The sequence below is a fragment of the Polypterus senegalus genome, chromosome 10 (genome assembly GCF_016835505.1).
Source record: "Polypterus senegalus isolate Bchr_013 chromosome 10, ASM1683550v1, whole genome shotgun sequence".
NCBI classification, from domain to species: Eukaryota; Metazoa; Chordata; class Cladistia; order Polypteriformes; family Polypteridae; genus Polypterus; species Polypterus senegalus.
In genome coordinates this window covers 117,828,663-117,855,584 of record NC_053163.1, presented here as the reverse complement: position 1 = coordinate 117,855,584, position 26,922 = coordinate 117,828,663, and the positions used below count along the sequence as shown (strand labels likewise).

Below are 26,922 nucleotides of genomic sequence, written 5' to 3'. Positions count from 1 at the left end.
GCGGATGATAGCTCAGCATCACATTGGAACAGTGTGAGGTTTTTTTACGGTGGCATCCCTCATGTTTCCCCTGTAAGTTGTGGAACCTGCTTTTAAGGCTGGATGCATAGGTTGAAAGGGAATTGCTGTCCTGAACCAGCAATCTTGATGTGGTTCCAAGAATAAGAGAAACCTAATAATATCAGAATCATTCTGCCAAATGTAGGGGCTACAACATTGACATATTGATATTTTGCTTAAACTCCTAGTAAAACACTTTCATGCTAAAACCTCTTTGCAGGTTTAGGCTCATTGTTTTCTTATCTGTTATTCTGTAGGGCTGAATAGTATTCACCAATTTCCATTACCAAAGGTTTTACATAATACAACTTTATGAAAGTCCACACATAAAACATGTCCAATAAACAAATACATCCATCCATTTTCCAACCTGTTGAATCCGAACACAGGATCACATTGGTCTGCTGGAGCCAATCCCAGCCAACACAGGGTGCAAGGCAGGGACCAACCCACCACAGGACACACACACCCACATACTAGGGACAATTTAGGGACCAAGACACCTAACCTGCATGTCTTTGGATTGTGGGAGGAAACCAGAGTACCCCCACACAGACACAGGGAGAATATGCAAAGTCCATGCAGGGAGGACCCGGGATGTGAACCCAGGTCTCCTAACTGCAAGGCAGCAGTGCTACCACTGCGCCACCGTCTCGCCAATAAACAAATACATAAAAAATAAAAAAGTAATTTACCCAAAAAAAAAAATCCATCCATCCATCCATTATCCAACCCGCTATATCCTAACTACATAACTGCTGTAAATGGGGCTTTGCAGTCATATTTGAATAATAAATTAATAACCAATCGTTTCGAGTAGTAAAAGCCATTAACAGATTTAGTGATATCTTAAATCAAAAAATGATGTCAATTTCTGTCAAAAACATGAACAATTATGGCTGTAGCCTACCCACATTTTTGACTGGCAGCGTATATGTTTAATGACACGGCAGACTTCTTTCCTGGATTACCTCACACTACTCCCCGTCAAGTTAACAAACACACCACACAAAGCTTTATATTAATAGAACACTTTAGGTCACACACACAACATTTCAAAGTAACAGTTGGCTCATGTAATACATTACATGACTTCCCACCTACCAAACTTGCATGCTGAGCTTAATTGGCAGCTCTAAATGTCTCAGTTTGTGCGAGTGTGGATTTATCTGCACGTGTGCTCAGCACTTTAATGTCTCTAACTAAATAAGTTTGAGTCCTAGTCTTAAAGTTGAATTAATTATCAGCACCCAGATATAGCGACAGATCATACCCCATTAAATAAAATTACCCGGGTTAACCTGTCTAGAAAAGGACACAATGTCAATTGTAAAGCTCTGGGGCGATAAGGAGACGTAATAAAGGTACGGTTTTATGAAGAAAGCGCAATTTTGTTTACGTCTTCAGCGTCACTATAAGTTTATCATCGCTTCCTCTGTTCATACGTAACGTTACTCGAACAAAAGGCTAACTTATAAAATTGATTGGAACGTGGATTTGACATTTCGTAAATATAATATAAATAGGAACAGATCTTTCCAGATGGCGAATTTAAAAAGTTTACATTTCTTTTCGATCTAAAGGTGAAGTGATCAGTCATTTAGAAATGTCTTATGTGTTTATTTGTTGACACGCTTGATCAGAGAATATTCTTATTCGTCTGCCCATCTAGTTTCGATGAGTGCACTCTGTTGTTTTGAGGCACTAGTGCGCCGCTTATGCACACTCTATGGTACGTGGCCGAGTTTCTTACAGGAAGTGCTTTCAGAGGTCGTCCCCAGAGAAGAGTTGTTTGGTGCCGGGGGGGTGGAAGGTAAGGTAAGGAATAGTACTAGTACTTATGTTTACGGTTTATTTAATTAGTTATTCGGCCTACTGATAACAACAGACATAAACTCTTAAAGCTGGGGGTGGCTGTTACTTTTTTACGTGGAAAGCTAGCAGTGGGGCAGCTGTCATGCCAGTGTGCTGGGTAAAGTCGGGCAGAGGTGACCAGTGTGCACCTGATTGCTGCCAAGTTTTAACGAACCCGCTGCGAAACGCAGATCTGTCATGGCTCAGTTTAGGTGATGGTTTAACTGTCGTGGCGTGTCGTTAATTTAAAATATACGTTTTGAGGTTACTGCAAATATAAAACTAGCAAGAAATAAGCCAGGGAAAAAAAACGCAAATTTGTACCCAAAATGTGATTCGAAATTGCTACGCGTTGTTCTGTTAGATTTCAGAAGCAGAGAGTACAGGTAAAATGCATACGAAGTTTACTTTATCTTGGCGCATTTGCTTGTGTTGCATATCTGTTGGTGTTTTAGAAAATGGTTTGATGTTTTTAAATAGCACTGACTGTTTGGGGAGCAAGTAAAGTAACTGTATAAATAACTTTACTTTGATTCTGAAACGACGGATAGCAAATAATTAAACGGTTATCCTCCGTGTGTTAAAAATAAGTCCACTGCAGGATAACAGTGTGATTGTGCATATTATGTTCACAGTAGCTCGATAATAATGACCATGTTTCCTCTATCACCAATTAATTGTACAAGTGTAGTACAGTACAGTATATAGAAACTGAGAATGTTTAGCTCATTTCGTTGGTTCAGTCAGTCTAACCTGCTTAATCAGTTCCTGTAGATTTAGCTGGCAGTGTTTATCCACAGGTCTTTGCTGGCAGGATTGAGCAAAAAGTGCCAGCCAGTTTCAGACAGGGTGCCCGGCAATGGCAGGAGTTCATAACACGCTCACACCAGGACAGTCATGCATGTCTGTGGAATGTGGAAGGAAAAACCAAACCAATGAAGAACATGCAAACTCCACACAAACAATGGGGCAATCCGTAGCTGTCTGATCATTGGCTTGTTTCAGGTGTAGTCCGGATGGGCTGTCGACCCTCATATAAACAAAACTACAATTAGCAGGTTTAGGAAACCGACTACTGAAGATTTCCCTGCTAGACTTTTATTAATTGCCAGCTGTAGTGTATTCATTGTATAAGCAGCTGTTTTCGTCCAAGAGAAGCCTGGTTTAAAACAAAAAAAAAAATTAAAATGCCGGGGATTACTTCTTTTAACATAGTAATGAGATTACATGTAGAAACAGTGAGGTTGGCAAGCTGTAGTTCTTAAATTGTATTTTTTACTTTCAAACCAGTTTATTTTAGTAAACCCCTATTGTTAAGTGAATTTATTAGACTGCCTCTATTAGTTTGTATCCTAAAAGTTACCAGTACAATATTGTGGTTTTCAATCCTCTGTGCAAATCCAAATGATGTTATTAATAGTTTTTACACCTTCTGAGGTGCAGAAAACTCTTTATCCTTCATATTGGCTTGCTTCATTTTAGTTTTCTCTTGATAAAACTAAGCTCTTCATTATTTCTTTGATTATAATTAAAGCAAAACAGCAAGTAGTCCTCTCCTAATTAAGTATAATTTGCACTGAAGTAGAATTTTGCAATGTACACTAAATGCTCACTTGCTGAAATGTTTAGAAAGAAGTGAGACAAACGCTGGCAATTGAGAGCTTTTAGAACACTCCAGTCAACACTGGTAAAATCTTACTGCTTTTATCAGAAAAGTAAAGTTCACTCCAACAGTCATTCTGACATGATGATATGAAAGCCAAAGTAGAATCTGGACATAATTGACATGCTATATGGGCACTCCATTAAAGAAATGCTCCATCAGGGGAAACAAAAAAAAAAAAATTATACGTTACCCCATGTAGTTTTTAGTAATGGCTGAAAAAATGTTTCATATAATAGAAGCAAATAGTAACCAAGCTGTACAACATCAATGATGTAAAAAACATCCTTGGAAAAATAAAACTTGCCTTGCTCACATTTGTAAGTATGTCAGGTGGTTGTCAGTTATCGCATGTCAGTTATCCAGTCTTGCGCACAAAATCTGCGAAATACATGCTGATTTGCTAAAATATTGTTAAATATTTACTTCTGGAATAATTGGTGCACGTCACAAACAATGAAGATCCGCCTCTCCCCCTTCATGCACTGGTTGAGAGTTTTGTCTTGTATAATTTCAGAAATGTATTCTCTCGGTCTTTAGTTTCCCCAGTCCGGTTTCACTGCCTCCTCTTCTTTCTTAAACTTGGCGACTCCCAAGTAGGACCACAGAGAATCATAGAACTGTGTTTTTTTTTTTTTTCTCTCAGTATGTAATGGACAACAATTTCCACCCCTTATTTATTTATGTATGTTATTTATTTGTTGTAGGATGTGTACTTTTTACATTGTTTGTTGTACTTGTACTGTTTACAGAGTAACTTTTACAATTTCATTGTACTGGTACAATGCCAATAAAGGCATTCTGTTCTATTCTGTTCTGTTTGGTATGTCCCAGTTATAAAAGTAGAATCTGCCCTATTTGTCCCAGCTGAATGTCTGAGGAAAAGTATGAGGAGAAAACAGAGCATGGAGATGTGCACAGAGCTGTTATTCTAGTCCTGCAGGTGCAGTTTCAGGTAGGAAAAGTCCTCCGCAATGTAGGGATGGGGGTCATCCTTCCCACCTTTGCAGTCCTCCATATACATGACGTTACACTTCATGCTATCTATCGTAGAGCTCCAGATAAAGTTAAACACCGTCCTTGGTGATGGTTCTGCAGACTGTAGGGAGTGGGAGCCACACCTAGGCCATGTGCTATAGATAAAGAGTATTTTACTGGCATTGACCTACCTTCTGTTCAGGATATATACAATACTTGTGGCCTAAGAGAGGCAAAACATAACATTTTAGACTCCAGCCACCCTCGACAGTACATTTTCTTATTCTTCCCATTTGACAATTTGCACAGGACCTCTGGTACATTCACCCGCAGATCATAAAGTTGCTGAACAGTCAATCTTAAGAATAAATTTAAGAAACAGTACGTATACACATGTAATATTTGCAAATGGTGTTTATATACAGTATACCATCATATGAAAAAGTATGGGAACCCCTCTCAGCCTGCATAATAATTTACTTTCAACAAAAAAAGATAACAGTTGTATGTCTTTCATTTCCTAATAACATCCGAGTACTGGGGTGTTTTCTGAGCAAAGATTTTTAGTGAAACAGTATTCGTTGTATGAAATTTAAATCAAATGTGAAAAACTGGCTGTGCAAAAATGTGGGTCCCCTTGTAATTTTGCTGATTTGAATGCATGTAACTGCTCAGTACTGATTACTTGCAAGAACAAATTGGTTGGATTAGCTCATTAGGCCTTGAACTTCATAGACAGGTGTGTCCAATCATGAGAAAAGGTATTTAAGATTTTGTATGGAGGAATGGTCAAAAATACCTCCCCTCAGAATCCAGACACTCATCAAAGGCTATAGGAGGTGCTTAGAGGCCATTATATTTGAAAAAGGAGGCTCAACTAAGTATTGATGTAATATCTCAGTTGGGGTGCCCAAATTTATGCACCTGTCTAATTTTGTTATAATGCATATTTTCTGTTAATCCAATAAACTTAATGTCACTGCTGAAATACTACTGTTTCCATAAGGCATGTCGTATATTAAAAGGAAGCTGCTACTTTGAAAGCTCAGCCAACGATAAAGAATTAAGAAGGGTTCCCAAACTTTTTTCATAGGACTGAATATATTTCTATAATAGTGTGCAGTGTTTACTTTTTATTCATGTATTTTTTTTATTTTTGTCAACTGTTCTGAAGAGACAGGCAAGTAAGAATTTCACAGTACTATGTACAAATAACAATAAATTTGACCACCACCTTTTCTTTGCCTTCAGTGGAAAGGTTCCTGAGGCTCTACAGGCCAATTTGCTGCTGACATTTTAGTCTGCTGTGGACAGGAAGTACAGGGTTGCAACTTTTTTCTAACTGATGAACTCATAGAATGGTGTTGTCATCATCCATGTAGAACAAACATTTGTCCTCATTTATCTGCCCAGTGTATTCCATAAGGAGCTCTATAAAGCAGACAAAAAGAATAGGAGACTGACGGAAGTGTTGGCTGACCTCCGAGAAGATAGGGAAGAAAACACTAGCATTGTGTTGAAGATGTCAAAATAAATTAGCTTGTAATGTGAACAGAACATCTCCCCGTCCCAAACTTGTCAGGACCTTGACTGTGAACTTGTGGGATAAACAGTTAAAGGCCTTCACCTTCACCAAGCTGACAAGGAACTTATTGGCACAGCACTCTTGTATGTAAGGCCACACTGTCAGTGATTCTGTACCTGGAATGTGACAGATCTGGTCTAGGTGGATAATCTTTTCAGTTATTGCCTTCAGTCTAATGGCAATTACATTAGCGAGGATGAACTGTTCAGGTGTAAGATGTGACTTAGAAAAACTGCTGTACCATCTCTTCCTTTCTTTTGTACAAGATTATGACCATCCCTTTCCCATTAATGAGGAATTCATAATTTCCAGGGTGATAGCGTAACAAAACATTTTACTGCCTGGGAGTCAGCCAGGTGTAAGGGATGTTGCTGTGAATGGAATACCTGCTCGAACATTTTTAGCCACATCCACCTTAGTGATCTTAAGGAAATGGAGTCTGATGTATCCACTCTCATCATTTCCTCCTATACCTCATTGAAGTGGCCTGGTGATTGTGGTCTTGTCTGGCATCTTTGTCAGGGTTGTTTGGCCGGAGGGAAAGTTCCCGCAGTAAAAGTTGTATTTTTCACCCTTGTAAAGATACTCGACCTCAGAACAGAAGTGCCTTTTTCTGGATGTTTGCTGGAGGAGACCACAACAATACTGGTGGATAACTTGCAGGGACTGTTTAGACCCGTTTCGTAAATTGTCTAAAATTATGTTTCCTTATTCTTTATGTGGTGTACAGATCCTTTATCCCCCTTCAGGAGAGGGTGCAGTTCAGCTTTCAATAGCTAGGCCCAGGTGGGAAGTCATAGCCTACAGTTTCCAGAAATTGGACTACCCTGTGGTTTGAGACCTGAAATTAGAGGACCTTATAATGTGAGAAGTAAACAGGATCTGGAAATTTTTGCTGTTTTACTGTCATTAATATTTGAATGGGTGGAGTCATCAGGCACGCTCAAGGTATGGTTGACCAATCTGGTCCTGGCAGGTCCTTCTGCTTCTTGCAAGGGTGCTATGTGTGTCTTATAAATCCTGCTGCTGTGCTTTTCTGAATGTAGAATAAAAGAAAAATACCAGGTAATTAAATAAGATCAGTGCTATCAGGTGTTGTCACTGATTAGGAATCTGGTTGGAACAAAAACCTGTAGTCACAGGGAGCCAAAGGGCCGAGGTTTCGAAACACTGATCTAGAGCCACAGTCCATTCACCTCACAGGCTTGTCTGTCATTTTCTGTTCTTCCCACGTCTTGTACAAGTCTTTGCTGTCAGTCTTCTCAGACTGTTTATTTGGTTGTAAGATGGGAGGGGGGTATATTTATTATATTTTCGTGCCACTGAAACAAACCCTTTAATGTGTCAACAGTGTTGCATTAAATATTAGGTCACATCTTATTCGACACATAATTCACACTTGGATGAACTCAGTAATTTTACTACACAATCATGTAGTGACCCATCACAGACATATCCATAACTTAATTTGGTCAAGACTCATAGTTTTAAGAAACACTGATTTAAGTAATGATCAAGACAAAATCCTGAGCATGTTGGTTGTATAAATACCAGCCAGACTGCTAGTTTAGCTCTCAAAAAGAGGACATCTCTTGGGGGGGGAAAAATAGTCTTGGCACCCTTTATCTATTCATCTAGCTAGCTATTTTTTGACAACAATTTCAATAGATTAACACTGATCGTGTTGTTTAAAAAAGTCTTTATTGAGGTTGGGAGTGGAATGAAACATTTTGTGGGTGTGGGAAAAGCAAGCTGAGCACAATAAAACTTTGGCAAGAGCATTCGGGAGTGCTGATGAAAAATCAGTACCTTGTAGACATCAACCGAGCAGTACTTTTGGGATGGGGTGAAACAGGCGGTTTGCAGCAATATAGTCCAAAAATCCCTAAAAAAAAGTACCAGAAAAATTGTTAAAATCATTGTTATGGTTGCCAAAGATAGTCCTACCTAGTACAAGATAGGTATCTACTGTATAATAAGACTGTGTGTGTGTTAAGTCTCTCAAAGAAATCTGATTGGGCAGTTTGGCTTTGGTGACACAATTGAAAGATGATGTGCGAGACACACAAGGAAGGGAGAAAGCGTAGGTATGTTGAGAGAGTTGCCTTCAAAGATGGAAAGTACAAAACTGAACAGTAGGTGAGAAAAATGATGACAGAGTCTGAGAAGCAGGCTTTACAGGGAGGTGTACACACAAATGGTTACAAAGGAAAGATTCTGAAGGTGCATGTAGCGCAAGAAATAGGAAATATTTAAAAATGGATCTGTTACCCGCCTAAAAAAAAAGCAGCTGTTTAGTACATATGTTTGTTACACTGTCGCTAATACATCCCTCTGTGTATGTTCTGTTGAGACTTCTTGTTCCTTCCTGCTGCTTGTGAATTTCCCCTTGGGATTAATAAAGTATCTATCTATCTATCTATCTATCTATCTATCTATCTATCTATCTATCTGTCTATCTGTCTGTCTGTCTGTCTGTCTGTCAAAATGGTCTTTACAGTAAAGTGGCTGTCTGGCATGTGAACACACAGGCATAGTAGACAGTAAATTAGCTTATTCATTTGTTTGTGGGTCTACTCACTGTTATTGGTAAACAGTCTTTACAGACAAGGAATTAAAAGAAAAATAAGTTTATGCAAATATTGAAACCCGTAATATAAAATGCTACATCTTTTAGGAAAGTGAATAACATACTGTGGTGTATATTAAACTTTACAGAACAATAGGGAGCCAAATGCATTTGATCACAAATTACCGTTAAAGTGGTTGGGTAAAGAGAATGTTTTACATCAAGAACCAGTCTTACCACTGCTGTTTTAAAGCATTTGGTTTACCTGCCACATAGTTAAAACAGGATGTTAAATATTCATCTGCGAGTAAAAGCACTTTGAAGAAGCTGGTGTAATGATTCTACCTATTGAAAATAATACATTGGCAAAAACTAATAATAAAGTAAAATTTTGCAGTTTTGTACCCTAGCCCTTCAGAGTACATGAGAGGAATGCTTTTCTGTCTGTTTGGTTAAATTTCAGTGGGTTGAGATGGAGCGCCTCTGTTTAATTTCAGTGCTACACTGAAGTGTCATATTATTAAAAAAAACACCCGAGGATATCTTCAGTCATATTTTCAAATTTTAAAGATTCCGATGTCTCATACGTCAGTAAAGATTCATACATGGATGTTTGTGAGTCTTAAGATTGCCGATAATGTACATCGGTGTATTAAGAAAAAACTGAAATTGCCAGAGAGAATCCACACAGACAGTAACTCGGCTACTAACCAAACCTGGGTTACAGGAAAGTGGGAAATAGTGACACACCACTAACGTTAAATAGCACTTTTCTTTCTTAGTCTTAATATCGCAGACCACCATTTTGCATAATATACCTTAAAAACAGTATTTTTATAGGTTTAGGATGTATGTTTTTTATTTAGTTTGTTGTCCTTTAGTTTTTATTTTGTTTTGCTGTGATACTCTAAACTTGGCTGATGTAATTTACAAACACATTTTTGGGAACTGAGAAGATTAAATGAAACACTTCCAGTATCAAATTGTTAAATAGATAATCTTTTGAAGTTACAAACGCTCAGTCCACTTACACATGGAGAGAGTATGCAAACATGCAAGTACTGACCAAGCTAGCGCTTATCGCACTACTCAGTCCACATTCAGTAGTAAATATACTGGTGTAACATCGGCTTGGTTAGTAGCATTTATTGCATGCTATACATCTGCTTAATCAGTCGATGTGATGATACAGTAAGCTGGCAGTACCTTTAAGTAATTTGTTTCTTGTGAGTGGTACAATAAGCTTCTGTAGCCCTCACAAGACGTTACTTTAAATATGTGATAGCTCTGATTCACACACTGAGAGGTTTAGGTATATTTTAACTCTGTCAATTTACTCTTATTTACTCTTACTATATTTTAGTGTTTATAATACATAATAATGAAAATGACAAAATCAGACTGTTTTAATTAGTTTTATTCAAAGCCTAGCTACATAACAGAAGAAAAGTAAATATAGTACTTGCAGCCGTTTGTTTTCCCACACCAGAGGAGCAGTTCATTTATGCTAGCTTCTGAAATACCTACCCTTTTTGGCATACAATCTAACATTGACTGAATTTGAAATCAGAAGTGTTCACTTGGGCAACTTGACAAATCCTCCATGCCTCTAATTTTCCAACTGTTTACCTGGATTTTCCAACTTTTTTCCATAATTTTTTATTTATTTTTTTTATTTTTTAAAAAGTTTGCATTCATTGACAACTCACAGGACATTGATCACTGACAGCCAGTTATGGTCAATGATATTCTCTGTATAAGTCATATGAAATGAAAGTTCTCCGGCCTAAAATGGAAAACTGACTGATAGCTGAAAGAAAAAAAAACAAAAAACAATGAAATACACAGAATATGCCAGCTGATTGTGAGGAACTGGTACTTACTCTTCGTGGTAAAAGAGGCTTGAGGAAGCTAATAAATAAATATTAAAATTTGAAATGTAACAGTACCGAGGGCAAACGAAACATAACAGAATAGAAGTACATTTTTTGTTTACAAGTATATTTGAGTAAAAGTACAAAGGATTAATATCAAAAAATGTGTACAAAGGATAAATGTCAAAAAACGTACCAAGTAAGTGTAATTGTGTTATTACCCACCTCTGCTTATTTGTTATTAATGTGGGTTGCCCTTTGTCCTCTTAAAGCCCTGTGGTTCTAAACTAGTTTAGTGTAGAATTGTACTTGGCAGCTGTAGATTTTTAAAGTTATCTTTTAGCTGGTTATCAATTAATTGCATTGTCCTATAAACAAAGTACAGTATATGGGTCATATTTTGAAATTAAGGCATGATGCCTATCAAGCAGTGTGTCTGGAAGTTCTTTCTCTTTGTAACCAAGTTCGAATTTGTTGTGTGTGGTTTTTTTTTTTCTCTCTCTCTCCATTTCTCCATTTTGTCCTAGTTTTTAAGACTGTATTACTGGATTTTGTTTGTTTTTCAATAGCCATGGTGAAAACAGTTTAGTGAATGTGAAAGACCATTTAAATTGTTACTTTGCAGTGTTTGCACAATAGGTATACCCTATCTGATACCTTTATAAAGTTGTTTACTGTCCCCAGATAGAAAGATATTAGGTATCATTGAACTGTATTTCTGATTTAGATTGTAAATGATTGTGTTACAAGAAGTTACAGGACCTTAAAATAAACACAAGTGTTACTTCAGTTGTTCATTTATTTTCAAATCCATTTAATCTAATTCAGAGCTGAGGGCTGAGTTGTAAGGTCCATGGTTTTCTCACCCAATTGGGCTGTTTTTAATCTTTTTGGGCTTTTTTATATTAAAAAAAAAAAAAAAAAACTTGGGCTATTGCTCAACTGTCCTCCATTGCATTACATGTTTTTTCATCTATCTGGCACCATTTACCCTCCTTTTGCACTTTTATATATGTTCTCTACCATCTTGGAGGGACAATGTGACCAGTTTGTGATGGTATATACTCATTCTGTCTCTAAAATATATCTCTGCGGATACCTGCCCCAATTCCCCCCACCATGCACCCCCCAGTGCTTTGATGGTATGTACTTCTTTCCCACTGACACCATGCCACACACTCCAGTGTGTCATTTTGTCTATGTAAGGTACTGGGCTTTTTTTTATGTGCACGGTGTAAGGGATGGGGGGTGGGGGTCGACCTAAACATTTTAAGTACCTGCCAATCCTGGCTGAGGGTAAGCCAGAGCCAATTCTAGCAGCACCAGGGAGAAGACAATAACTAAATCTGGATGGATGCCAATTCATTGAGGAGCTCACACCCAAACCCATACTCGCACGTACACAGAACCAGCTTACCAAGGCCAGTTAACCTAATATGCACATCATCTTTGGATATGGGAGGAGTACTCTGAGAACAACTGTAGACTCAACACAGGCAAAGTGTAATTATAATCATTGTATTTTTTAATGCTTAAATACACATGAGGCGGCAACTTGTTACCTAAAATATCAAAATGAATTAAAAAGTAAAATTTTAGTTTGTAGTCTTTGCTTCTTCCATACTATTAAAGTGAATAAGGGAACTACAAGTACAGTGGATTTTGCTAAATTTGCTTTTGAACAATCTTATAAAATCTAAGAAGCTGATTAGCCTAATCTTTTAATCCTTTACAGTAAAATGTTGCATCCTGTTCTCTAAAAACTGACCCTTTGTGGCATTCTAGTAAGTTTAAAGTGCAGGATGTTTTCAAATATGTGGACTAAGGGAGTGAAAGATAATAAGGCTTTGATTACTTTGTTATATGTTTCAACTGATAAATAGAATGAGTTGTTTGTACAGCAGGTGTCCCTGACTTGAACTACACAGTGGTCAGTCTGATGCTATTGTTTAGAGATACCATATAATTTATCTTGAATTGTGTTTTTTTTTTTCTCCTCCAGATGACACTGAGAATATTGTTTCGGCGAGTAAAGGTGCTCCCTCTAAGGATATTGCCATCTTCTGTTCACTTCAGTTGTGTATCTGCTGTGTTCTCTAGATCCCCCTCTCTTCTTCACCCTTACCTTACTGGCCGTCTCCAGCCATTCTCAATATCTAGCACTCGCTGGGTGACATTCAGCATTCAGGATGGAGAAGACTTTACTGAACGAGTCCTCAACAGCCAGCTTCCAGTACTGGTTGACTTCCATGCACAGTAAGTGATGTTAGTAATGACCAATTATTACTTAGGATAAGTGAAGATTCAGGAATGGAAGATTAGATATTAAGTTTACTAAAATGTAATGTTATATGGATGCTGTAGTGCAAAGGTTCTCCACCCTTTTAATCTGATTAGAAATTAAAAAACTGGTACTATACTTGGACACAAAAAGAGGATTATCATCATAAAGACAGTGGAGTCATGTAAAGAAAAGGATAGCAATGTCCCTTATAATTTAAATATAAATAAATGTTTTTGCTTCCTTTCAAGCATATTTCTCACATGAGTATTACTTAACTGGAAATGTTAAAACAATAGCAAGGAACAGGCACAAGGTAGGAATAACCTATGGAAAGGTCGCCAGCCCATTGAATGGCAAACGCATACACATGGGCCTCTTTAGCAATGACAAACCACCTAAACTGCATGTCTTTCTATTGTAGGAGAAAAGTGGAGCTTTTGAGGTAAACCAACATCAGTGCAAGGAGAACATGCAAATTCCACACAGTGAGCACCTGGAACATGAACCTAAAACAATTATCACTCAAAACAGAACTGGATTATAGGGTATATTAGTGCCAGAGGAAATTCTCAGTGTAAGCTTTACTACCATGCAAGGATATGTGGATTTTTGAAACCTCACTTAAATTTAGTTACTTGATTCAGGCCCCTGTTAATTTAATTAATTGATATAGTCTGTTTACTCTGTCTTAAGTAACTTTTTTTTTTTTTTTTCCTTCCCAAGCGAGGTCCACCATTAACAATACATTTTTTCTAATTTAGCTTGCAAATACACTGCTCAAAAAAATTAAAGGATCACTTATTTTAATCAGAGTATAGCATCAAGTCAATGAAACTTCTGGGCTATTGATCTGGTCAGTTAAGTAGCAGAGAGGGTTGCTAATCGATTTCAGCTGCTTTGGTGCTAATGAAATTAACAACAGGTGCACTAGAGGGGCAACATTGAGACAACCTCCAAAACCGGAATGGTTTAACAGGTGGAGGCCAGTGACATTTTTCCCTCGTCCTCTTTTCTGATTGTTTTTTCCCTAGTTTTTCATTTGCCTACGGTCATTATCACTACTGGTAGCATGATGCGATACCTGGACCCTACAGAGGTTGCACAGGTAGTTCACCTTCTCCAGGATGGCATATCAATACATGCCATTGCCAGAAGGTTTGCTGTGTCTCCCAGCACAGTCTCGAGGGCATGGAGGAGATTCCAGGAGACAGGGAGTTCCCCTAGGAGAGCAGGGCAGGGCCGTAGAAGGTCCTTAACACATCACCAGGACCTGTATCTGCTCCTTTGGGCAAGGAGGAACAGGATGAGCACTGCCAGAGCCCTACAAAATGACCTCCAGCAGGCCACTGGTGTGAATGTCTCTCAGCATGCCCCGCCTGACATTGTCCGGCATGCATACAAGCACGTGGGGGCCATACAAACTAATGAATTCAATTAAATTTTGGCAAAACGTACTCGTCTGCTGCATCATTTTCGGGGTGTCTCTGAATTCAACCTTCTGTAAGTTGATAATTTTCATTTCCATCAAATAATGTGGCATCCTTTCATTCCTAACACATTACCCAGTCCGTATCAGTAGAGATATCAAGCAGGATTTTTTCCCCATTGAGATCTGATGTGTTTTCAAAGCATTCCTTTTAATTTTTTGAGCAGCTTAGTTTAATATACACAGATTTCAATTGCCTGAGTTTTTTTTTTTTTTTAAAGATAGTAATGTTTAAAACTGCCAGCAGACCTTGTGTGGAATGCCCTCTTCTTGTCTGTACACCTTTTTTCTGGTGTTCTTAAAGTTCTCAATGGTATTAAACACATCCTTCACAGTACCTATAAAATGACATTAATTGAACCACTTTGAAGTAATGTAATGACGAACTTCTTCTTTGCCTAAATTCAATATCTTCTTTGCCACTCTTACATATTTAGATTCAGTGTGTGCTGTAATAGTGAACAAGCAATGAGGCACAATCCAATTGTCTATGGTCACTAAACTATATTTTGTGTGCATCACTGATAACTTGCTTTAGTGCAATGTCTCACAACCCAGTTCTACCTTTTCAATTCCACTGACGATCCACAGTCAGTAATTGAACAAACTGGACCATGGGAGTCCCCCATTAATAAAACAAGCATGACTAGAGGAGTAGGTTCCCCCATGGTGAAAGAAACTTGGGGAAATAAACACTGCGTAGTGCTATTGATTTGTTGGCAACGGGATGAGGAGAGAAACGACAGCTACTCATGACCCACCATCAGCACCCCTTGGATTGCAACACAGTGGTTGAGAAACACTGCTCTAGGGAATGTATGATGGCTTTTATATTGAAGCTGCTCATTAGGTATTTCACATTCAGTGTGTTTACATGCACACATAAAATCGTGTTAAGGTGAGTAACCTGAATGAGCCAGAAACCTGATTTCTCAATAATCCGCATTTACCTATGCAAGTATTCTTCTAAAGTTCTTCTATGGCAAAATGCACTGACGTCATTAAACTGAGCAAAAAAAAAGGTTTATCTGTCACTGTGAATTAGAAAATAAGCATAACATCTGGATAATTTTCTTTTGTTTTGTAAATATGTTTACTCAAATTAACACTTATTTTTAGGTTTCTGTTACTGAAATGCACAGAGCAATTTTGTGCAATTGAGCTTGTGAAAGGACCCAGTATGTGTGATTCTTGTTTTACACTTCATGCTGCTGGAGTTTCAGTATAATAACTAGTGAGTTAGGTTACTTGTTGCTTTAAAGAATAATCAGACTTCTTGACGCATATTACTTTTAACACATTATTCCATTGCTCTTGAAGTTGTGTTGCTTAGTTTAGCCTACATTCAGCTCAGCAACTCAAATTTAGCAATTTCTGAAATGTTGAGACAGATTAGATAGATGATTTATTAATCCCAAGGGGATTATTTCAGCCAGATGAAGGAGTTTAGCAATCGCCTCAACATTTACCTCTGGAAGTGTATTTTGTGGATGCTACTACCTGTGACTGCTGAAAGCATGTGTGAAGCAAAATACGTGCACAGGCTGACAGAGTGCAACGGGCATGTGCAGACTACAAAATCTGTAACCGTAACCCAATTAAGGGTTTACATGACCATATAATTGGATTATCAGTGGGGAAATATACTTCTAATAATGTGGTTTCTCCGAGGCAAATAACCTGATTTCTCCGTTCAGAATAGGAGTTTGCATAGCATTTTAGAAACCAGATTTCTGTGAATAATCAGGTTATTGATGTGCATGTAAACGCACTAATTGATGGAATTGCAAATTAAAATTTTATAAATATTCCTGTCCGTGACCCTGAATTATATTAAGTGGATTTAAAAATGTTAAGGTAGCCATTGGTAAGAAAAACCCAAAGAAATTAACACTTTTATATAAAAAAAAAAAAGTGAAAAAACAAAGTATAACGTATTTTCTGTAATTGCGAAGTACCTAAAAGTTCTGGAGTTATTGTAATAAAATGATTTTAAATAGACCTGTCTTTTGAAACATTTCATTATTTTAAGAAACACTTCTGCCTAGGTTCCCTTGAAACCATGCTATCTTTAGATATAATGGGCTTCGTTCCCTCAGCTCTTATTTGACTTGTCCTTTTTCCTAGGGAAACAGATAAATTTTATTTGCAATTTTAGTTGTTTCTTCACTTTGCCCAGAGGGTGGTATATTTATGTTAACATAAGTATGTAAATGCTTTCTGTCATTTTGCTTCTTATGTCTCCGTACCTCTCATCTTCCTTTTATAATTTGATTGCTAGCTGCCTACATGTAGAGAACTGAATTAATGTGCATATTGTTTTTAAACTCTACTTTTAATTATACTGATTATCTCCTTACTGTTTGTGAATTAAACAGTAAATGATTTAAAGTGAAATTGCTCTCTTGCATATTCCTGGTGGACTCTGCTAATTATCTCCATCCTGACTGAGTATTCTGTTCTTATCTGTGCTCTCCATTTCCTTCCCATTAATCAGGCCTAACTCCAAAAGCTTATGCTATTACATTTGATTGTACTTTTGTGATGGCGTCTTGATGGCTCTCCTATAAACAAAGCTGTCCAATTGTTATGTCTTGAAATGTTCTTCTTTTAATTTTTGAGATATAATATTTTTTTTTTTTTTGTAACAATTTTTAATTCTCATAGATTTCGTGGTTGTGGAAAAGTAGTGCTTATGTTAGCAGCACATGGCAGGTACCAGCCCTAAATGGAATTGCATACAGGGCACACTAGGTCAAACATTTACACTCATTCATAATAGGCCAAGTTAGAATTCCCACCAAATGCCCAATTCTCCTCTTAAGGGTAACCTGAATTAAACTAAGAAAACACACACAACACTGACACTTAGAGAATATGCAGACTTAAACAAAGGCAGTGAGTCTACTGGAAATAAGGATAAGTTCCCTGGAGCTGTGGCACCATTATCCAGTTATTAGAACACCATTAAACGGACTGCTCAAAAAAAATTAAGGGAACACTTAATCATCACAGTCTTCACCTGGTTTGGTGTAAATACATGTGACAACAGGTGTACTGGAGAGGCAACAGCAAGACAACCTCCAAAAAGAGAATGGTTTCGCAGTTGTGCCACAGATAATTGCTCTCTCCTCATCCTTCCTGACTGATTCTTCTTTAGTTTTGTGTTTTGCTAGTATCCTTGTCACTATTGGTAGCATGAAGTATTACCTGTAGCCGATTTTGGTTCCACAGGTAGTCCAGCTCCTGGGCGTAGGCAGTGGTACCCTGACAGCTGTTGGGTACTGGGATTAATTCTTTAGACCCTTTGTCAGACCTAGTGCTGCTGCAGTGGGTCCTGGGTTCCTCCTGCTGTGGGACAATGCCTGGCCTCATGTGGCCAGAGTGATGGCAGTTCCTGGATGACAAAGGCATTGATGCCATTGACTGGCCCACACATTCTATAGACATGAATCCAACTGAAAACCACTGGAATGTAATGTATTGGTGCATCCAACACTGCCAAGTAGTATCATAGACTGCCCAGGAGCTCACAGCTGCCTTAATCCAGGTCTGAGAGGGAATCCCCCAGAACACTCGGGAACATGCCCAGACGTTGTCAGGAGTGCAATTAGTCACATGGGGGCCATGCACACTACTGAGTCACATAGTGAATTGCTTTGGTGAAATTCACACAAGTTGGATCAACTGACTTTGCTTTTTTGTGATTGTCAAATCCAACCCTCAGTGGGTTGGTGATTTTAGTTTCCATTGACCATTGTTGCATCATTGTGTTCTTAATGAGTTACACAGTATAACTCAGTAAAGATTTTCCACTTGAATATTTTGTTGATTGAGAACCAATGTGTGATTTGAGTGTTGCCTTAATTTTTTTGAGCTGTTATGATTCGATGTAAAAATTGAAAAAAGGAGCCATAGTGAAAAAGAGAGATCACTCATATGTATGCTTGTCATTTGTTTATTATAGGTGGTGTGGTCCTTGTAAGATCTTGGGTCCCAGACTAGAAAAGATGGTTGCCAAGCAAAATGGCAAAGTAACAATGGCCAAAGTTGATATAGATGATCACACTGATCTTGCCATTGAGTATGGGGTGAGTTACAAATTCTTATGCATCATCATATAGAGCACCTTCTAAAGTGTTCTGGGGTAGGCAGTGGGGCATAGTGCTTACGGCTTTGGACATGGGACATGAAACCCTGAGGTTGTGGGTTCAAAACTCTGTGTGACCATAAGCAGGTACTTCACCTGCCTGTACTTTAATTGGAAAAATGAATGAAATGTAAAATATTGTATCTCAAATGTTGTAAGCTGACTTGGATAAAGGTATGTTAGGACTTTTCCTGAAATTTGCTTTGTAACGAGTTAATGCAATCCAAGAATTTTAGCTTCTGAAGACAGACATTATGTTTTACTTAATAGAATTATCATTTGGAAATTCTCCAGAATATTTTTTGACTATAATTTCAGATTTTTTTTTTTACTAAGATCATATTAAAACTTGAAATATATTTTACAATTTTAGCTTGTGTTTACCTCTTTTGAATGTTCTATTTAAAAACAAAAGTCAGTTTCTAACAAGTACAATTAAATCCTTACTTGTTTTTTTTCTATCAATACGATTTTAAAAAGGGCAGTTGTATGCAAAAATTAAGTATGTGCATTGTAAACGCATAATACAAAATGCATCAATATACTGTATTTCAGAGTCCGTCATACAGCAGATTTTAGAGGGTTTGGATATATTGACTGCTGATACTCCCTTAGTGACCATTGACCCTCTTCAGTGACATTTTAGGTCCAGGATAATATTTCAAATCATCAAGATTTAGAGAGAACTATCAATCAGAATGCACAGCACCACTTTCCTTTTATCACTGCTGATTTCCTTTTCCAGCCTAATATTTGGCAGTGGCGGTCAAATAACCTCAGTATCTGATCTTTGTAAGAAGATACAGTTCTCTGAGGACTGTGGCCATGAAAAATGGAAATTTGCAAATCTGCTTTCTCTGCATCAAAGTACAAGGACAGCTGACCATGCCTGTACTCATCAAGCCGTGTACACCATATGGCCATTTAACACATGATTCAAAATGGAACATAATTATAAGATGAAGTGGCTATGCAAGCTGCCACTGTACGTAAGTGCCATCTATGTTTATCAGCCTTTTAGTTGTTTCTTAATTATGTTATCCATTTTTTTTTTCAGTAGGTAGACAAAATTAGTTTTCTTTATGCTTGATAAAAAAAAAATACATTTTTAAACCCACATTCACATTGTGTTTTCTAATTAGTGCACGGTTTCTATTAATTTTAAAGGATTAGAACAAAATAGTGAGCAGTTAATACATATTTTAAATAAATATGCAATCTGTGCCTCTTCAGTTTCTTGCACCATGGGTATAATTTGTAATATTTACCGTAGACCATGGCAACTACAACAACATTAAAAATGTGAATTGCTCTGATTGATTCAAAGTAGTGGATGATTAGAAAACAGAACAACAACTTGGTAATACTTCAAACAATTAGTCTGTGTGCTTTGAATTGATACTAAATGGGTGGGTATTCACTTTATAAGGTATGCCTTGTGATGCTTTAAATTATACCTTGCATATTCTTTCCCAGTAATTTAACAATGTGTGCAAGCTATCTAAAGTTTATTTCTATTTGTTTACAAATGGACATCCCTAGTCTATTTTTGAAGGGTTTTTAAAAATGACTTAAAACTTATTGCAAGTTTAGTTTAATCTTTAAAGAGAAAACAAGTGAATTCAATAAAAAAAAAAAAACCTTATTTGCCTATGGAACCAGTGTTTCATTGAGAAGAAACGCTGTCTTTCACGGCATTAACTTTTACAGCCAAATCTATAAATATAAGTGCAAGGTAAACTAACTTTCTATATGCTGCATATGCAGTGACAAATTCCCCAAGTTTGACTGTAACTTAGCAGTTTCTGACTGATACCACGTTTTGAAGTAATAAGGACTAGTCATCTTCTCGAGTCACAATTGACTGCAATGCCATCTTTGGTGTGTTTTCACCAGAAGCAAGTGCCACAGATTTTTAATATGACTTTGATGGTGGTTTTCCTATTAACTCTGCAAAAGCATTCTATTATAAGAAAGGAAATGAAGTGTAGACATTCCTTCCCCGCTTCTTATAGACCTATTGCGCTATGCTCCGTACAGCATAATAGATGCTTATGTTTAATGCAGAGATAAAAGCAAATCCATCTTGATTTGTTTATTTCCCCTGTTGTTGGCAAATATTGGTTTGTATAGCGACTGCACCTTTGTTCAATTTAAAAAAAAGAAAAAACGTTTATATTATGTAGTGTCTTGTCCCTTTAAGCATGTTTTATAACACAAACAGCAGGTCTTGAACAAGTCTTACAGTGGTCTTTCTTTAAGGAGTAGGCAAAAGAGTATTTGGGGATATTTAGAGCAGAGTCATAACCAAAATACAATTTGTAACGTTTAGTCCTAATTGCAAGATGGAAGTTTACTCATTGCTAATGATGTTTTTACATCGGGCTATTCAACTTTGTACTCGGCTTATTATAATTTTCTTCAACAAGTGACAACAGAATACAGGAAACGTAGGTACATTTCATATCAATGGACTGGACCATGAAAGGAAGCAAATTTTAGAGGCAAGTGCTCATGTTTAGATAGATACTTTATTAATGTTTAACATATACTGTTAGCTGAGATGTACGCAATAGTCTGATCATATAATCTAAATGTGTTTTGTTGTGTTCAGTCAAAAGGTAAAAAAAAGACAACATAAATATGCCAATATGGAATAGAGCAAGAAAAATACAAGTGTTTGCATTAGGAAGTTTTGCCCACATTTCATCAATTAACAACTGTTAATTATTAAAAACAAAAGACAACCTGCTTAGAATAAATTCCCTGAAAAGGTTTAATGTATTATGTGTGTAAGACTTTTTTTTAATGTTAACAAAGACTTTTTTGTTAATGTTATTTTAAGCTACTGAAAAGCTTTTTTTTTTTTTTTTGTTTAGGAATAGCATGTAAACTGTTGAACAGGCATATGACTCTAACTGAACTTAAGGTACAAGATAAATCCATCATAACAAAAGTCTAATTACTTTTAGCATGGTTAGTTTTTGCTACCGGCATCTTTTCTGCTCCTGGATGGAAAACAATCTAACAAGCAGCCTAAAAACTGTTGTCCTTTGTCTACTGACTACCTGTTGCATATTAAGACTGTATACGTTGTTGTCCTTTACAAGGCAGTTGCATTTCACAACACAAATTTATATTAATGGCACAATTGATAAGACTACTTAGTCTAAACTCTTCATGTAAGTTAATTGACCAACAGTTAATCATTAGCTACCAGATACTGAGCATCTTACGCAGGTTCTAGCTTTATTTGAAATTTATAACAAATACTTTGAAATACTTACTCATTTTTGCTCTCCCAATATATCAATAAAGAATTTAGTACCATTAAATAAAAATAGATATTGGATGACATTAAATATAGTTGATATGAGTATGGAAAAGTACAATGTTTCTTATACAATATACAAATCATAAAGTGCTGCATACACCATAGTGCAGTATGTTGTGTAGATGTATGACATTCATTACTCACGACAGTAATGGGATAGCTGAGACTGTCGTTGATTTTATCGGTGAAAGACATCTACTATCTTAATAACTGTGTGGTAAACATCGGAAACTGCAGTATAATCTGCTGCATTGTAAAGCGGAGATATTGAAATTTGTAGCAAAATGACTATAATGCTACATTGGGTTGTGATTATCTCACGAGTTTGGTTTTCAAGGGCCTGGTTGTTTTTGATACCACTTGGTCAGATTATAGATCTCTTTACTGTATACAGTCATATTTTTATTGTTGCAATTTTTGATATAATAAGCAAATCAAATAGCAATACTGTTTCTGTGGAAAAAAAATGAGTAGTGGTGCAGGAATCACCCTTGAAAGACTCCAGCATTCAGAAATCTGCATATTCCTTTACAATCTGTGATCTCACTCAGAGAAAATTGAGTGTGTTTTTGCAGATCTAGCCATGCAAGGTTACATGATAAAGTTTCAAGACTGACTAAGTGACTAAGGTGTGGCTGTATCTCTTGAATGGCACCCTGAAGTAGGTGTTATGCCAATCGGAGTATTCAAGGACAAAGTGTTGGTCTAGAGAGACTGTATCCTTCACTGACCTAATTAATTAATTTGATAAGCAAACTGGAGCTGTTCCTGGGAGCCTGAAATAATTCTACAGATGAAGAGTCATTACTTGTGTTTCTAAATGTTCTATTTTAATCACTGAAGTGACAGTAATTCAGGGATGTTATGTGATATTTTTTTTTGCAGTCCGTAGCAGTAGTGCCTACAAAATCTCAATACATATAATTAGTCCTAATACTATTTGGAAAAATGTTCCCTGGTTGGCTGACTCAAAAATTACCTGTCTTACGCAAAATTTAAGAAGAAAAAAATCAAACTACATCTGGTGAAAGCTTAACATTGCCTACCACTAACTATAGTCTTCTTTCCATCAAACATAGTATTGTTGCTGCTTTTTCTTCCATTAGACCTGAACAACCTGTCACAATTAAGGGAACTATCTTTGGAAATTCTTGATTTACTTTACCCTTGGTAGTTCATACATGATTCAACTTAGACATTTAGTTAGAATCCAAAAATATTTCACATTAAAATACCCATTTAATGTCCAAACTTCATTTTCTGCTTTTGAAAAGTCAGTGATTGATATCAGTGCTAGTAGTCCATAGTGTCCCTTGTTAAAGTATGATTTAATCCGTTCAGCCTCTAATGACAGAATCATGTACCCTATCTTCTGTTTTTTCCAAATAAGATATGTTCTGAACAGTAAGCCTCAGCTGATGAATGTATAATGGTGTATTTTACAAATCATGTATTTGCCTGCACTGTAGCCTTCGTCAGTCATTTAAATTTACACATATTTTCCTTAACAAATAAATGATTACCTTCAGTTATTTTTTTCCTCCAAACTTTTTACATTGTTTTATATTACGATTTGCTGAATAGTTTAAGGTGGCACTTAATATTTGTGGGATTCTGTTACAGACAATTTTTACGCTGTTAATCTGATAGGACATGTGTAATTTGTACACCCCCAAAAATTAGACTTTGACTTCAAGAAACATATTTCTAATAATGGACTCATTTGCAACAGTAAAAAAGCAGTGTTTACATTTCAGGAGAGGAGTTTCTATTAAGCTAGAATAATTTATTAAACAAACACACACACCTTTTGAGTTAGTACTTGATATACACCTTAAGGTTTTATTTACAGCCAGAGTTGTTTGGAAAGGTATGTACTAATGTAGTATATTGTTGAAGAATGGCTGGGATGGCGACCTGGCCAGGAACGCCTAGGAAGAACGGAGGAGGGTTTACGCCTTTCAAAGGACCATGTGGGGGCGACTGCCCTGGTTCCTTTGGGGGTCACGGGTACAGAGCCTACCCTTTAGGGGCCCGTGGTCTCTGCCAGGGGGCGCCCCCGTGCCGTTGGAGCCCTGGACCTCGGCACTTCTGCCACACCCGGAAGGGCCTAGGGGAGAAGAATGGGGACACCTAGAGTGCTTCCGGGTATGCAGTCGGCACTTCTGCCACACTGGGGCGTGTCGGTGGGAGGTTGCCGGAACACACCTGGAGCACAACTGGGTGCTTATAAAAGGGGCCGCCTCCCTTCATTGAATGGCAAGAGTCGGGAGTGGAGTAGGACGGAGCTCTGGAGGAGAGAGAGAGGCGGCCTGAAGTGCGCAAGCCAATGTTGTGGCCAGGACTTGGAGGACTTTTGGGGTTGTGTGGTGCACTAAACTTGTAAATAATGGATGTAAATAAACATGTTGTGGGTGACATTGATGTGTCCGCCTGTCTTTGTCTGGGTCATGTTCCACATATATATTTGACAGTGTTTGTAGATTCCTACATTCAAAACTGTTCAGGTTCATTCAGAGTGATAAAGAACCACTGGTACACTCCAAGTGATTATGTAGATTTTTATTTTAAGTCCGAGTCCCTAAGTAGGCTTGTTTTGTTCTTTGTACACTACAATGTTTGTTGATTTGGATATTAGGTTTGTTCCCATGTTGACCTATTTCTGTTTAAGTCTTTTTCCAAGAATTTGTTTTTACTTTGGCTTTTATGCTAATAAATTTCTCTGTTCCTGCTGAAGTGAAACATCCCTATGACAAAATGCTGATCTCCATTGTAGTTTAAATTAGGAAAGAGCTTCCTTAGCGTGTTAATGCTGCATTGCATTTTCTCTAAAAGTAGAATTGTGCTTTGAGGTGTAACACCTCCATTGAGCCAAACATTATTTCCACATGGTTTTAAAAGTTAGGCATGGTTGTTTTGTATCCTTCTAACCTTCAATCCCAGCTTATCCCCACACAACACGACTCACTTTGAAGTGTATAGCTACAGTCCGCATCATCCAAGGCTTTGTAATTAATAACCAATTTCAAAGATACCTGGATGGGCCAATTAATGCTGAATAGTTCTATTACAAGGCACTATGCCATTCAAAGCAACTTTAGTCACTAATGAGACAAAAATTATTACACTGAAAAATGAAACACTATTCAGGTGTCGTCTGCAACAATATCATAGTTTTAAAGGAAACCTCTTGTTACACACAACTTACAAACAGATTGTTGCCAGGATAGGATTTGAATCCAGGGCCCGGTAGCCTTGACAAATTTATTTCTTAATTTTTGCAGTTCTAATTTTAATAATTTTATTATTTTATGACTTAGTGGTTATGTTGCTACATTGTGTTTTAATTTGTTTTAGATTTAGGTTATAACTTCAAAAAAGTGAGAATTTTTGTAAGGGTATTCAGGCTTTCTATATGCACTGTACTGTAATTTAAAATGAAATGTAATGCCAAGATATTTTGAGTTTTATCAAGCTTTGGGGGCGAGCTCTTGTACAATTTAATTCATTTTGGCTGCCTCTATGTGCCTAATAATTTATAATTTTACAAAGTATTCATATTCACATTTTGTCACTGGATTCAAAATAGATAATTAATTATTATGAATATACAATTTTAGATAGAGGAAAAAAAAATTCCTGTATGACCACTACAAAATCTGCAGCTCATACTGGTGAGGCCATTTCTAAATTAAAAAAAAAAAAAAAAATGTATTTAGAAGTAAGTGAATCTGATTGCTGTGCACCTCCTTTATGCAAAGTTCATGATCATGATTTCTGCTCAGTCTATATTTTATGTACAGCCTCATAAAAAAACAAGGGTTATGCTTTCATTTCACAAGTAATGTTGGAATTTCAGTACCAAAAGTGAAACGGCTGAACAAATACATTTGTTGCCGAAGAAACTGTATACAGTATATTTTTGTATTTAGTTGCTACTCGTCCAATGTTACAAGTTGCATTTCTTGTTTGTTTGACTTCTCTTTAAAATCGTTGCCCTTTTTCCTCAGGTCTCAGCAGTCCCTACTGTGCTTGCTGTGAAGAATGGAAATGTAATTGACAAGTTTGTTGGGATTAAAGATGAAGATCAATTGGATGCATTCATTCGCAAGTTGATTGGCCCCTGAAAACTCCTTATGCCCATGATATACAATATTCCTTTTTAGCATACCTCAGTCCTGATAATTGTTTCTTAATATAATGTTAACAAGTACCTACAATAAGGCAGGAAACTCGCAACTTGATTTATGACTAACCCCCCACCCACCCCCATGATAATTGGAGTTGATGGAGTACTTCTTACTTGCATTGCTAGCTATAGTTATCCTAGTATAGGTACATGATTTTGTCAGCACAGTCTGAGTCAATTTGCATTGGTTATGTTGCTAAAAGCTCCAATAGTACTTTAATAAGCATCAATTTTCCAGAATGTTTTACTGAGTAAGGAGAGAAATCCCAACTCTGTAATTTAATGCCACCAGTCTAAATTATAAAATAGTGTTTATACATTGAAACAGCCAATATATAATAGCCTTATCGCCAAGACTATAAACAGATTGACTTGGTTGCTTGGCTATATTTCAACGAGTCTAACTTGAGATATTTAATTTCTTTATTGGAATGTAGAATTTGACTTAATATTCAGCGATTTGGTTTAAGAATTAACCTTTAAATCATCCTAAACACTGTGAAGATATTTTCAATGTTTAAAATAATGCATCGTATTAATATATTTAGAATACATTTTCTGTGAAATTCAAGTAGTAACATGGTTTTGATTCTTTTTAACATTACCAGAGAACGTAAACATTTTAGCATTTTGTTGTTTTGCCCTGTATCATTTCAGGGTATTGCTGTAAATCTGGCTTTATTTAATCTGGCCACCAGGGGGCAGGTCTTTCTAGGTACTGTATTTGTGGGAGGGGGTGGGGAACATGGCCCTGAGCCCCCAGTATTTTATTTTCTGAAGATATAGAGAGGTCAGTCAGATACTTAGCAGACTTGTTTGCTGCCTGCACTGTTTACATGTCTCACTGATAACATTATAGAAAAAAATAATAAATATTTTTAATATGTATTACAAAA

The 26,922-nt window shown here is 36.9% G+C and overlaps 1 protein-coding gene across 4 annotated transcripts; it reads left to right on the top strand.

Annotated features, from left to right (window-relative positions):
* The first annotated feature begins 1,722 nt into the window (after window positions 1-1,722).
* On the top strand, window positions 1,723-26,922 carry txn2 (thioredoxin 2). Of its 4 annotated transcripts, XM_039766433.1 has the most exons (5): window positions 1,723-1,878; window positions 12,586-12,839; window positions 18,321-18,444; window positions 21,383-21,432; window positions 25,848-25,959. In XM_039766433.1, the coding sequence occupies exons 1-4, from the start codon at window positions 1,738-1,740 to the stop codon at window positions 21,386-21,388; spliced, it is 525 nt and encodes a 174-aa protein (XP_039622367.1). In that variant the 5' UTR covers window positions 1,723-1,737; the 3' UTR covers window positions 21,389-21,432; window positions 25,848-25,959. The 4 variants fall into 4 exon arrangements, with proteins under 4 accessions (XP_039622367.1, XP_039622364.1, XP_039622365.1 ...); XM_039766430.1 differs by lacking the exon at window positions 21,383-21,432 and having other exon boundaries at window positions 25,848-26,922; XM_039766431.1 differs by lacking the exon at window positions 21,383-21,432 and having other exon boundaries at window positions 1,775-1,873; window positions 25,848-26,922.

Coding starts and splice junctions, on each gene's coding strand:
- txn2 (XM_039766430.1), top strand. CDS start 1,738: ATGAGTGCACTCTGTTGTTTTGAGGCACTAGTGCGCCGCTTATGCACA. Junction 12,840..18,320: donor CTGGTTGACTTCCATGCACA/GTAAGTGATGTT, acceptor TGTTTATTATAG/GTGGTGTGGTCCTTGTAAGA. Junction 18,445..25,847: donor ATCTTGCCATTGAGTATGGG/GTGAGTTACAAA, acceptor CTTTTTCCTCAG/GTCTCAGCAGTCCCTACTGT.